At 51.8% G+C, this 14,642-nt stretch overlaps 1 protein-coding gene across 1 annotated transcript in view; it reads right to left on the reverse strand.

Annotated features, from left to right (window-relative positions):
* LOC142263276 (tubulin alpha-3 chain-like) overlaps positions 1-14,642 on the reverse strand; it is a 47,319-nt gene that overhangs the window by 10,227 nt on the left and 22,450 nt on the right. The window contains exon 4 of the mRNA XM_075332205.1: positions 6,095-6,775. Coding sequence (XP_075188320.1) covers positions 6,095-6,775 — 681 coding nt within the window. The remainder of the gene's footprint in view (positions 1-6,094; positions 6,776-14,642) is intronic.

Genomic DNA, 14,642 nt, shown 5'->3' on the forward strand with positions numbered 1-14,642 from the left:
GTGGCAGCAATGGAGGCAGTCCCTTTCGCGCAGTTTCACCTGCGTCCTCTTCAATGGGACATCCTACGCAAATAAGACAGGAAGCCGACGTCCCTCGACAGGAGCGTCTCCCTCTCTCAGGCAACCAAAGCTTCCCTTCGGTGGTGGCTTCATCCCACTTCATCATCGAAGGGGAAATCCTTCCTAAAACGGCCCTTTCCTACAGGTGGGCAACCGCCGCCTGAAGGACTCGTCTACCTAGGCTGGCATCCGCCGAAGCATAGGTATGCACCTGATAGTGCTTCGTGAAAGTGTGCAGGCTCGACCAGGTAGCCGCCTGACACACCTGCTGAGCCGTAGCCTGGTGCCTCAAAGCCCAGGACGCACCCATGGCTCTGGTAGAATGGGCCTTCAGCCCTGAGGGAACCGGAAGCCCAGCCGAACGGTAAGCTTCGATAATTGGCTCCTTGATCCACCGAGCCAGGGTTGATTTGGAAGCCTGTGACCCTTTACGCTGGCCAGCGACAAGGACAAAGAGTGCATCCGAGCGGCGCAGGGGCGCCGTACGAGAAATGTAGAGTCTGAGTGCTCTCACCAAATCTAACAAGTGCAAATCCTTTTCACATTGGTGAACTGGATGAGGATAAAAAGAAGGTAAGGAAATATCCTGATTGAGATGAAAGGGGGATACCACCTTAGGGAGAAATTCCGGAACCGGACGTAGAACCACCTTGTCCTGGTGAAACACCAGGAAAGGGGCTTGGCACGACAACGCTGCTAGCTCAGACACTCTCCGAAGGGAAGTGACTGCTACTAGAAAAACCACTTTCTGCGAAAGTCGTGAGAGGGAAATATCTCTCATTGGCTCGAATGGTGGTTTCTGAAGAACCATCAGCACCCTGTTTAGATCCCAGGGTTCTAACGGCCGCTTGTAAGGTGGAACTATGTGACAAACCCCCTGCAGGAACGTGCGTACCTGTGGAAGTCTGGCTAGGCGCTTCTGGAAAAACACAGAGCGCTGAGACTTGTCCCTTAAGGGAGCCGAGCGACAAACCCTTTTCCAGTCCAGATTGAAGGAAGGACAGAAAAGTAGGTAATGCAAATGGCCAGGGAGAAAAACCCTGAGCAGAGCACCACGACAGAAAAATTTTCCACGTCCTGTGATAGATCTTGGTGGACGTTGGTTTCCTAGCCTGTCTCATAGTGGCAATGACGTCTTGAGATAACCCTGGAGACGCTAGGATCCAGGACTCAATGGCCACACAGTCAGGTTGAGGGCCGCAGAATTCAGATGGAAAAACGGCCCTTGAGATAGCAAGTCTGTTCGGTCTGGTAGTGCCCACGGTTGGCCGACCGTGAGATGCCACAGATCCGGGTACCACGACCTCCTCGGCCAGTCTGGAGCGACGAGGATGGCGCGGCGGCAGTCGGCCCTGATCTTGCGTAACACTCTGGGCAACAGTGCCAGCGGAGGAAACACATAAGGGAGCTGAAACTGCGACCAATCCTGAACTAAGGCGTCTGCCGCCATAGCTATGGGATCTTGAGACCGTGCCATGAACATTGGTACCTTGTTGTTGTGCCGGGACGCCATGAGGTCGACGTCCGGCACCCCCCAGTGGCAACAGATCTCCTGAAACACGTCCGGGTGAAGGGACCATTCCCCTGCGTCCATGCCCTGGCGACTGAGATAATCTGCTTCCCAGTTTTCCACGCCTGGGATGTGAACTGCGGATATGGTGGAGGCCGTGGCTTCCACCCACATCAAAATCCGCCGGACTTCCTGGAAGGCTTGCCGGCTGCGTGTGCCGCCTTGGTGGTTGATGTATGCCACCGCTGTGGAATTGTCCGACTGAATTCGGATCTGCTTGCCTTCCAGCCACTGCTGGAACGCTTTCAGGGCAAGATACACTGCCCGTATTTCCAGAACATTGATCTGAAGCGAGGACTCTTGCTGGGTCCACGTACCCTGAGCCCTGTGGTGGAGAAAAACCGCTCCCCACCCTGACAGACTCGCGTCCGTCGTGACTACTTCCCAGGATGGGGGTAGGAAGGATTTCCCCTTCGATAATGAAGTGGGAAGAAGCCACCACCGAAGGGAAGCTTTGGTCGCCTGAGAGAGGGAGACGGTCCTGTCGAGGGACGTCGACTACCTGTCCCATTTGCGTAGGATGTCCCATTGAAGGGGACGCAGGTGAAACTGCGCGAAAGGGACTGCCTCCATTGCTGCCACCATCTTCCCCAGGAAGTGCATGAAGCGCCTCAAGGGGTGTGACTGGCCTTGAAGGAGAGATTGTACCCCTTTCTGTAGTGACTGCTGCTTGATTAGCGGAAGCTTCACTATCGCTGAGAGGGTATGAAACTCCATGCCAAGATACGTCAGTGATTGGACCGGTGTCAGATTTGACTTTGGAAAATTGATGATCCACCCGAAACCCTGGAGAGTCTCCAGGGTAGCGTCGAGGCTGCGTTGGCATGCCTCTTGAGAGGTGCCTTGATTGATTAGCAGATCGTCCAAGTACGGGATCACCGAGTAACCCTGCGAGTGTAGGAGCGCTACTACAGTAGCCATAACCTTGGTGAAAACCCGTGGGGCTGTTGCCAGGCCGAACGGCAGTGCCACGAATTGCAGTTGTTCGTTTCCTATGGCGAAGCGCAAGAAGCGCTGGTGTTCTGGAGCAATCGGTACGTGGAGATAAGCATCTTTGATATCGATCGATGCAAGGAAATCTCCTTGGGACATTGAAGCGATGACGAAGCGGAGGGATTCCATCCTGAACCGTCTGGCTTTTACGTGTTTGTTGAGCAGTTTCAGGTCCAGGACCGGGCGGAAAGACCCGTCCTTCTTTGGGACTACAAACAAGTTGGAGTAAAAACCATGGCTCTGTTGCTGGAGAGGAACAGGGATCACCACTCCTTCTACCTTCAGAGTGCGCAGCGCCTGCAGAAGAGCCTCGGCTCGCTCGGGAGGCGGGGATGACCTGAAGAATCAATTGAGAGACAGAATGTCTCTCACCCAGCGGTCTTTTATTTGTGGCAGCCAGGTGTCGCAAAAGCGGGAGAGCCTGCCACCGACCGAGGATGCTGCTAGAGGAGGTCGAAAGTCATGAGGAAGCCGCTTTGTTAGCGGCGCCTCCGGTGGTCTTTTTAGGACGTGACTTAGACCGCCATGCATCAGAGTTCCTTTGTTCTTTCTGAGACCTTTTGGACGAGGAGAATTGGGACCTGCCCTCGCCCCGAAAGGACCGAAACCTCGACTGCCCTCTCCTCTGTTGGGGTATGTTCTGTTTGGGCTGGGGTAAGGATGTATCCTTTCCCTTGGATTGTTTGATGATTTCATTCAAACGCTCGCCAAACAGCCTGTCGCCAGAAATTGGCAAACTGGTTAAGCGCTTTTTGGAAGCAGAATCTGCCTTCCATTCCCGTAGCCACAAGGCCCTGCGGAGTACCACCGAATTGGCGGCCGCAACCGCCGTACGGCTCGCAGAGTCCAGGACAGCATTAATAGCGTAAGACTTAAATGCCGAGGTCTGGGTGGTAATGGATGCCACTTGTGGCGCGGACGTGCATGTGGCTGCTTCAATTTGCGCTTGACCTGCTGAGATAGCTTGTAGCGCCCATACGGCTGCGAATGCTGGGGCAAAAGAAGCTCCGATAGCTTCATAGATGGATTTCAACCAGAGCTCCATCTGCCTGTCAGTGGCATCTTTAAGCGAGGCCCCATCTTCCACTGCAAGTATGGATCTAGCCGCCAGTCTGGAGATTGGAGGATCCACTTTGGGACACTGAGTCCAACCTTTAACCACGTCAGGGGGAAAGGGATAACGTGTATCCTTAAGGCGCTTAGAAAAAACGCTTATCTGGACAAGCATGGTGATTCTGGACTGCCTCTCTGAAATCAGAGTGGTCTAGAAACATACTCAGTGTACGCTTGGGGAACCTGAAACGGAATTTCTCCTGCTGAGAAGCTGACTCCTCCGCCGGAGGAGTTGAGGGAGAAATATCCAGCATTTGATTGATGGACGCAATAAGATCGTTCACTATGGCGTCCCCGTCTGGAGTATCAAGATTGAGAGCGGCCTCAGGATCAGAATCCTGATCAGCTGTCTCCGCATCATCAACCAGAGATTCCCCCCTCTGAGACCCTGCACAATATGATGTCGAGGGAAATTCTAAGTGAGCTCGCTTAGTCGGTCTGGGACTGGGGTCTGTGTCAGAACCCTCAGCCTGGGATGTATGAGATACCCCGGGAGGACATTGTTGGTCCAACTGAGGAGGGCCAGGGAACAATGATTCAACAGAGTCCCTTTGCTGAGATACCGGCCTGGACTGCAAGGCTTCTAGTATCTTAGCCATAGTCTCAGAGAGTTTTGCAAACTCAGTCCCCGTCACCTGGACAGTGTCAACAGGTGGCCCCCCTGGGCCCCTCTTAGCAGAGGCTCTGGCTGAAGAAGTGCCACAGGGGCCGAACATTGCACACAATGAGGGTCAGTGGGACCTGCCGGCAGCTGGGTCGTACAAGCGGCGCAGGCAGCATAATAAGCCTGTGTTTTGGCACCCCTGCCTTTGTGGGCGCCATGCTATTGTTTTCCCTGAGTAACACAATAGGGTATATAGCCAGAATGAACTGTGCTCATACAGTGAAAGAGTATACTATAAACAAATAATGTATCAATACACTACAGCACCATGGGGCTAGCACCAACAGGTGCTGCTTACCACCCGCTTTAAAGCGGTTGTGAGGCCACCAGAGACCGTGTCTGGGTCTCCCAGGGTTTGTCCCTCTCTGCAGCGTCGGAGGAGCTGACAGGAATGGCTGCGGCGTCCTGACGAGAGGAGGGAGCCGTGGGCGTGGCTCAGAAAGTGCGGGAGCTGGTGCCTGCACTGTGCACAGTGAGGGGGGTGGAGAATGGAAATCATACTCCAGCCCTCAGTGCTGCTCGTTCCGTGCAGCTTCCCGCCCTTCCCCTGCCTGTCAGGGCTGTGGGCGGGAGAAAAGGAAACTAGGCCGCAAGAAAGCCGGGGACTCGAGTATAAGCGTGGCCGCCGTAAAAGCGCGGCCGGCGCCGAAGTCCCCGGCGAACTACAAGTCCCAGCCGCGCCGCAGTTTCCCATGGCAGCGGCGGTTAGCGCGGTAGCCCCTACATATAAACACACTCAGCGACGCTGAGTGTGTAATGGCACAGTTTAACCCGGTCAGCGCCGCGGTCCCCGGTGCACTAGCACACCCAGCAAAGCTGAGGTGTTGCCGTGCGCGGTCCCCACAGGGATACAGAGTACCTTCAAGTAGCAGGGCCATGTCCCTGAACGGTACCCAGCTCCTATCCAGCAGGCTCCACAGGAGTTGTCGATGAAGCACGGTCTCAGTGCCTGGAGACCGATAGGATCCCACTTCGCCCAGAGCCCTGAGGGGGATGGGGAAGGAAAACAGCATGTGGGCTCCAGCCTCCGTACCCGCAATGGATACCTCAACCTTAACAACACCGCCGACAAGAGTGGGGTGAGAAGGGAGCATGCTGGGGGCCCTATATGGGCCCACTTTTCTTCCATCCGACCTGGTCAGCAGCTGCTGCTGACCAATCTGTGGAGCTATGTGTGCAGGTCTGCCTCCTTCGCACAAAGCAATAAAACTGAGGAGCCCGTGGGAGCACGGGGGGTGTATAGGCAGAAGGGGAGGGGCTTAACACTTTTGAGTGTAATACTTTGTGCGGCCTCCGGAGGCATAGCCTATACACCCAATTGTCTGGGTCTCCCAATAGAGCGACAAAGAAAACGCAGTGTGCGCACAGGGCCTAATGGAGTCTTCAGACTTGGTATATTGATGACCTTTCCTTGGCACGGACATGCCATCACTTTATTATCAGTAGGGTTATACTTCTAGGACCCCCCACAATCCTGAGACTGAAGGGGCTAAGATGTCAATGTGTAGGAAAATTAGTGGATCCGCTTCAATCTCACAATCTGCACCCCACTAGTCATGTGATGGTATATCTTTTCTATAGGCTTCACTTTATTATATGGGTTTTTCCACCAATCTAATTCTGTGCTAATATTCTCGGCACTGGTAATGACACTTTCCATTTAGGCCGGGTGTGGGTGGGTTTCTAATACTAACCTTGAATCCTGTTGGGCACCAGTCTACAAACTGAATAGTGCGTTTTGTCTTAATGGTTGCGATAGCGGCGTTGACATCCTTGGGGACCACGTCCCCCCTGTATAACATGCAGCAGGCCATGTATTTGCCGTGGCGGGGGTCACACTTCACCATCTGGTTTGCAGGCTCAAAGCAGGCATTGGTTATTTCAGCCACGGACAGCTGCTCGTGGTAGGCCTTCTCTGCAGAGATGACAGGCGCGTACGTGACCAGCGGGAAATGGATACGTGGATATGGAACCAGGTTTGTCTGAAATTCGGTGAGATCAACATTTAAAGCCCCATCAAACCTCAGCGAGGCAGTGATGGACGACACGATCTGCCCAATGAGACGGTTGAGATTTGTGTATGTTGGACGTTCAATGTCCAAGTTTCGGCGACAAATATCATAAATGGCCTCATTGTCCACCATAAAGGCACAATCTGAATGCTCCAGCGTGGTGTGTGTGGTCAGTATGGAGTTGTATGGCTCCACCACTGCTGTGGACACTTGCGGTGCTGGGTAGATTGCAAACTCAAGCTTGGACTTCTTGCCATAATCTATAGAGAGTCTCTCCATCAGAAGAGATGCAAATCCTGAGCCTGTGCCGCCTCCAAAGCTGTGGAAAATGAGGAAACCTTGTAATCCGGTGCACTGGTCAGCCTGCGAGAGAAGATAGTGCCATATTACACACAACTGTCATAACCAAAGCCTTCCATGTCCTCTATGTATAGATCAGTGCTGATCATAGGGGCCATAGAGGAGCCTCAGTCACCATCACAGCCCTGCGATCATGTAACACCAGCTTCATACAGTGCGTCCACCCATCTCCTGTATACACCGCACCTATATACAGCGTGTCCACCCATCTCCTGTATACACCGCACCTATATTTAATGTGTCCACCCATCTCCTGTATACACCGCACCTATACAGAGCGTGTCCACCCATCTCCTGTATACACCGCACCTATATACAGTGTGTCCACCCATCTCCTGTATACACCACACCTATATACAGTGTGTCCACCCATATCCTGTATACACCGCACCTATATACAGTGTGTCCACCCATCTCCTGTATACACCGCACCTATATACAGTGTGTCCACCCATATCCTGTATACACCGCACCTATATACAGCGTGTCCACCCATCTCCTGTATACACCGCACCTATATACAGTGTGTCCACTCATCTCCTGTATACACCGCACCTATATACAGAGTGTCCACCCATCTCCTGTATACACCGCACCTATACAGAGTGTCCACCCATCTCCTGTATACACCGCACCTATATACAGCGTGTCCACCCATCTCCTGTATACACCGCACCTATATACAGCGTGTCCACCCATCTCCTGTATACACCGCACCTATACAGAGCGTGTCCACCCATCTCCTGTATACACCGCACCTATATACAGTGTGTCCACCCATCTCCTGTATACACCGCACCTATATACAGTGTGTCCACCCATCTCCTGTATACACCGCACCTATATACAGCGTGTCCACCCATCTCCTGTATACACCGCACCTATACAGAGCGTGCCCACCCATCTCCTGTATACACCGCACCTATATACAGTGTGTCCACCCATCTCCTGTATACACCGCACCTATATACAGTGTGTCCACCCATCTCCTGTATACACCGCACCTATATACAGCGTGTCCACCCATCTCCTGTATACACCACACCTATATGCAGTGTGTCCACCCATATCCTGTAAACACCGCACCTATATACAGTGTCCACCCATATCCTGTATACACCGCACCTATATACAGTGTGTCCACCCATCTCCTGTATACACCGCACCTATATACAGCGTGTCCACCCATCTTCTGTATACACCGCACCTATACAGAGCGTGTCCACCCATCTCCTGTATACACCGCACCTATATACAGTGCGTCCACCCATCTCCTGTATACACCGCACCTATATACAGTGTGTCCACCCATATCCTGTATACACCACACCTATATACAGCGTGTCCACCCATCTCCTGTATACACCGCACCTATATACAGCGTGTCCACCCATCTCCTGTATACACCGCACCTATATACCGTGCATCCACCCATCTCCTGTATACACCGCACCTATATACAGTGCGTCCACCCATCTCCTGTATACACCGCACCTATATACAGTGTGTCCACCCATCTCCTGTATACACTGCACCTATATACAGTGTGTCCACCCATCTCCTGTATACACCGCACCTATATACAGCGTGTCCACCCATCTCCTGTATACACCGCACCTATATACAGCGTGTCCACCCATCTCCTGTATACACCGCACCTATATACAGCGTGTCCACCCATCTCCTGTATACACCGCACCTATATACAGCGTGTCCACCCATCTCCTGTATACACCGCACCTATATACAGTGTGTCCACCCATATCCTGTATACACCGCACCTATATACAGTGTGTCCACCCATATCCTGTATACACCGCACCAATATACAGTGCGTCCACCCATATCCTGTATACACCGCACCTATATACAGTGCGTCCATCCATATCCTGTATACACCGCACCTATATACAGTGTGTCCACCCATCTCCTGTATACACCGCACCTATATACAGCGTGTCCACCCATCTCCTGTATACACCGCACCTATATACAGCGTGTCCACCCATCTCCTGTATACACCGCACCTATATACAGCGTGTCCACCCATCTCCTGTATACACCGCACCTATATACAGCGTGTCCACCCATCTCCTGTATACACCGCACCTATATACAGTGTGTCCACCCATCTCCTGTATACACCGCACCTATATACAGTGTGTCCACCCATCTCCTGTATACACCGCACCTATATACAGCGTGTCCACCCATCTCCTGTATACACCGCACCTATATACAGTGTGTCCACCCATATCCTGTATACACCGCACCTATATACAGTGTCCACCCATATCCTGTATACACCGCACCTATATACAGTGTGTCCACCCATCTCCTGTATACACCGCACCTATATACAGCGTGTCCACCCATCTCCTGTATACACCGCACCTATACAGAGCGTGTCCACCCATCTCCTGTATACACCGCACCTATATACAGTGCGTCCACCCATCTCCTGTATACACCGCACCTATATACAGTGTGTCCACCCATATCCTGTATACACCACACCTATATACAGCGTGTCCACCCATCTCCTGTATACACCGCACCTATATACAGTGTGTCCACCCATCTCCTGTATACACCGCACCTATATACAGCGTGTCCACCCATCTCCTGTATACACCGCACCTATATACAGTGCATCCACCCATCTCCTGTATACACCGCACCTATATACAGTGCGTCCACCCATCTCCTGTATACACCGCACCTATATACAGTGTGTCCACCCATCTCCTGTATACACCGCACCTATATACAGCGTGTCCACCCATCTCCTGTATACACCGCACCTATATACAGTGCATACACCCATCTCCTGTATACACCGCACCTATATACAGTGTGTCCACCCATCTCCTGTATACACTGCACCTATATACAGTGCATCCACCCATCTCCTGTATACACCGCACCTATATACAGTGCGTCCACCCATCTCCTGTATACACCGCACCTATATACAGTGTGTCCACCCATCTCCTGTATACACCGCACCTATATACAGCGTGTCTACCCATCTCCTGTATACACCGCACCTATATACAGCGTGTCCACCCATCTCCTGTATACACCGCACCTATATACAGTGCATACACCCATCTCCTGTATACACCGCACCTATATACAGTGTGTCCACCCATCTCCTGTATACACCGCACCTATATACAGTGTGTCCACCCATCTCCTGTATACACCGCACCTATATACAGTGTGTCCACCCATCTCCTGTATACACCGCACCTATATACAGCGTGTCCACCCATCTCCTGTATACACCGCACCTATATACAGCGTGTCCACCCATCTCCTGTATACACCGCACCTATATACAGTGTGTCCACCCATCTCCTGTATACACCGCACCTATATACAGTGTGTCCACCCATCTCCTGTATACACCGCACTTATATACAGTGTGTCCACCCATATCCTGTATACACCGCACCTATATACAGTGTGTCCACCCATATCCTGTATACACCGCACCAATATACAGTGCGTCCACCCATATCCTGTATACACCGCACCTATATACAGTGCGTCCATCCATATCCTGTATACACCGCACCTATATACAGTATGTCCACCCATCTCCTGTATACACTGCACCTATATACAGTGCATCCACCCATCTCCTGTATACACCGCACCTATATACAGTGTGTCCACCCATCTCCTGTATACACCGCACCTATATACAGTGTGTCCCCCATATCCTGTATACACCGCACCTATATACAGTGTGTCCACCCATATCCTGTATACACCGCACCTATATACAGTGCATCCACCCATCTCCTGTATACACCGCACCTATATACAGTGTGTCCACCCATCTCCTGTATACACTGCACCTATATACAGTGCATCCACCCATCTCCTGTATACACCGCACCTATATACAGTGCATCCACCCATCTCCTGTATACACCGCACCTATATACAGTGCATACACCCATCTCCTGTATACACCGCACCTATATACAGTGTGTCCACCCATCTCCTGTATACACTGCACTTATATACAGTGCATCCACCCATCTCCTGTATACACCGCACCTATATACAGTGCGTCCACCCATCTCCTGTATACACCGCACCTATATACAGTGTGTTCACCCATCTCCTGTATACACCGCACCTATGTACAGCGTGTCCACCCATCTCCTGTATACACCGCACCTATATACAGTGCATACACCCATCTCCTGTATACACCGCACCTATATACAGTGTGTCCACCCATCTCCTGTATACACCGCACCTATATACAGTGTGTCCACCCATCTCCTGTATACACCGCACCTATATACAGTGTGTCCACCCATCTCCTGTATACACCGCACCTATATACAGCGTGTCCACCCATCTCCTGTATACACCGCACCTATATACAGCGTGTCCACCCATCTCCTGTATACACCGCACCTATATACAGTGTGTCCACCCATCTCCTGTATACACCGCACCTATATACAGTGTGTCCACCCATCTCCTGTATACACCGCACTTATATACAGTGTGTCCACCCATATCCTGTATACACCGCACCTATATACAGTGTGTCCACCCATATCCTGTATACACCGCACCAATATACAGTGCGTCCACCCATATCCTGTATACACCGCACCTATATACAGTGCGTCCATCCATATACTGTATACACCGCACCTATATACAGTATGGCCACCCATCTCCTGTATACACCGCACCTATATACAGTGTGTCCACCCATCTCCTGTATACACCGCACCTATATACAGTGTGTCCACCCATCTCCTGTATACACCGCACCTATATACAGCGTGTCCACCCATCTCCTGTATACACCGCACCTATATACAGTGTGTCCACCCATCTCCTGTATACACCGCACCTATATACAGCGTGTCCACCCATCTCCTGTATACACCGCACCTATATACAGCGTGTCCACCCATCTCCTGTATACACCGCACCTATATACAGCGTGTCCACCCATCTCCTGTATACACCGCACCTATATACAGTGCGTCCATCCATATCCTGTATACACCGCCCCTATATACAGTATGGCCACCCATCTCCTGTATACACCGCACCTATATACAGTGTGTCCACCCATCTCCTGTATACATCGCACCTATATACAGTGTGTCCACCCATCTCCTGTATACACCGCACCTATATACAGCGTGTCCACCCATCTCCTGTATACACCGCACCTATATACAGCGTGTCCACCCACCTCCTGTATACACCGCACCTATATACAGTGTGTCCACCCATCTCCTGTATACACCGCACCTATATACAGTGCGTCCATCCATATCCTGTATACACCGCACCTATATACAGTGTGTCCACCCATCTCCTGTATACACCGCACCTATATACAGTGTGTCCACCCATCTCCTGTATACACCGCACCTATATACAGCGTGTCCACCCATCTCCTGTATACACCGCACCTATATAGTGTGGCCACCCATCTCCTGTATACACCGCACCTATATACAGCGTGTCCACCCATCTCCTGTATACACCGCACCTATATACAGTGTGTCCACCCATCTCCTGTATACGCCGCACCTATATTCAGTGTGGCCACCCATCTCCTGTATACACCGCACCTATATACAGTGTGGCCACCCATCTCCTGTATACACCGCACCTATATACAGTGTGGCCACCAATCTCCTGTATACACCGCACCTATATACAGTGTGTCCACCCATCTCCTGTATACACCGCACCTATATACAGTGTGTCCACCCATCTCCTGTATACACCGCACCTATATACAGTGTGTCCACCCATATCCTGTCCACCGCCATTAACTTGAGAACGGCGGCAGCTATAGGCATAGAAGTGGTGTCTAGGTATAGTAAAGTAGCCATGCGCTACGCAATGACACCACCTATAGCGCCACCTGGTGGAAAACAACGGGCGTAGCATTTTTATCTCGAAAACGGAACAAAATAGAGACAAAAAGTGAATTACAAAGTTGTAGGGCATCATCAATTCAATACGAATCCACACCTTGCATACAGAAATGCTATGATATGAAACCCATGACCCCCCAAAGAAGGGAATTTTGTTTACTTACCGTAAATTCCTTTTCTTCTAGCTCCAATTGGGAGACCCAGACAATTGGGTGTATAGCTTCTGCCTCCGGAGGCCACACAAAGTATTACACTTAAAAGTGTAAGCCCCTCCCCTCTGCCTATACACCCCCCCGTGCATCACGGGCTCCTCAGTTTTGGTGCAAAAGCAGGAAGGAGGAAACATATAAATTGGTCTAAGGTAAATTCAATCCGAAGGATGTTCGGAGAACTGAAAACCATGAACCCAGAACAGTTCAACATGAACAACATGTGTACACAAAAGAAAAACAGCCCGAAGGGAACAGGGCGGGCGCTGGGTCTCCCAATTGGAGCTAGAAGAAAAGGAATTTACGGTAAGTAAACAAAATTCCCTTCTTCTTTGTCGCTCCATTGGGAGACCCAGACAATTGGGACGTCCAAAAGCAGTCCCTGGGTGGGTAAAAGAATACCTCGGTAATAGAGCCGTAACACGGCCTCTTCCTACAGGTGGGCAACCGCCGCCTGAAGGACTCGTCTACCTAGGCTGGCATCCGCCGAAGCATAGGTATGCACCTGATAATGTTTGGTGAAAGTGTGCAGACTCGACCAGGTAGCCGCCTGACACACCTGCTGAGCCGTAGCCTGGTGCCGCAATGCCCAGGACGCACCCACGGCTCTGGTAGAATGGGCTTTCAGCTCTGACGGAACCGGAAGCCCAGAAGAACGGTAGGCTTCAAGAATTGGTTCCTTGATCCACCGAGCCAAGGTTGACTTGGAAGCCTGCGACCCTTTACGCTGGCCAGCGACAAGGACAAAGAGTGCATCCGAGCGTGAAGGCCGGGACCTTGTTGTTGTGTTGTGACGCCATGAGATCGACGTCCGGCGTTCCCCAGCGGCGACAGATCTCTCGAAACACGTCTGGGTGAAGAGACCATTCTCCCGCATCCATGCCCTGACGACTGAGAAAATCTGCTTCCCAGTTTTCTACGCCCAGGATGTACACTGCGGAGATCGTGGAGGCTGTGGCTTCCACCCACTGCAGAATCCGCCTGACTTCCTGGAAGGCTTGACGACTGCGCGTGCCGCCCTGATGGTTGATGTATGCGACGGCAGTGGCGTTGTCCGACTGTATACGGATCTGCCTGCCCTCCAGCCACCGATGGAAGGCCAATAAGGCTAGATACACTGCCCTTATCTCCAGAACATTGATCTGAAGGGATGACTATCGGAGTCCAGGTTCCCTGAGCCCTGTGGTGGAGGAAAACCGCTCCCCACCCTGACAGGCTCGCGTCCGTGGTGACCACAGCCCAGGTTGGGGGTAGGAAGGATTTTCCTTGCGATAGAGAATTGGGAAGGAGCCACCACTGAAGAGACGTCTTGGTTGCAAGGGACAGAGAGACGTTCCTGTCGAGGGAAGTCGACCTCCTGTCCCATTTGCGGAGAATGTCCCATTGGAGTGGCTGCAGATGGAATTGCGCGAACGGCACTGCCTCCATCGCTGCCACCATCTTCCCCAGGAAGTGCATGAGGCGTCTCAAGGGGTATGACTGACCCCGAAGAAGAGATTGTATCCCTGCCTGCAGGGACAGCTGTTTGTCCAGCGGTAGCTTGACTACCGCTGACTGTGTATGAAACTCCATCCCGAGGTAAGTCAGTGATTGGGTCGGTGTCAACTGGGATTTTGGGAAGTTGATTATCCACCCGAACTGCTGGAGAGTCGCCAGAGCGACTGTAAGGCTGTGTTGACATGCCGCCCGAGAAGGTGCCCTGACTAGGAGATCGTCTAA

The sequence above is a fragment of the Anomaloglossus baeobatrachus genome, unplaced genomic scaffold, assembly GCF_048569485.1.
Source record: "Anomaloglossus baeobatrachus isolate aAnoBae1 unplaced genomic scaffold, aAnoBae1.hap1 Scaffold_2567, whole genome shotgun sequence".
NCBI lineage: Eukaryota > Metazoa > Chordata > Amphibia > Anura > Aromobatidae > Anomaloglossus > Anomaloglossus baeobatrachus.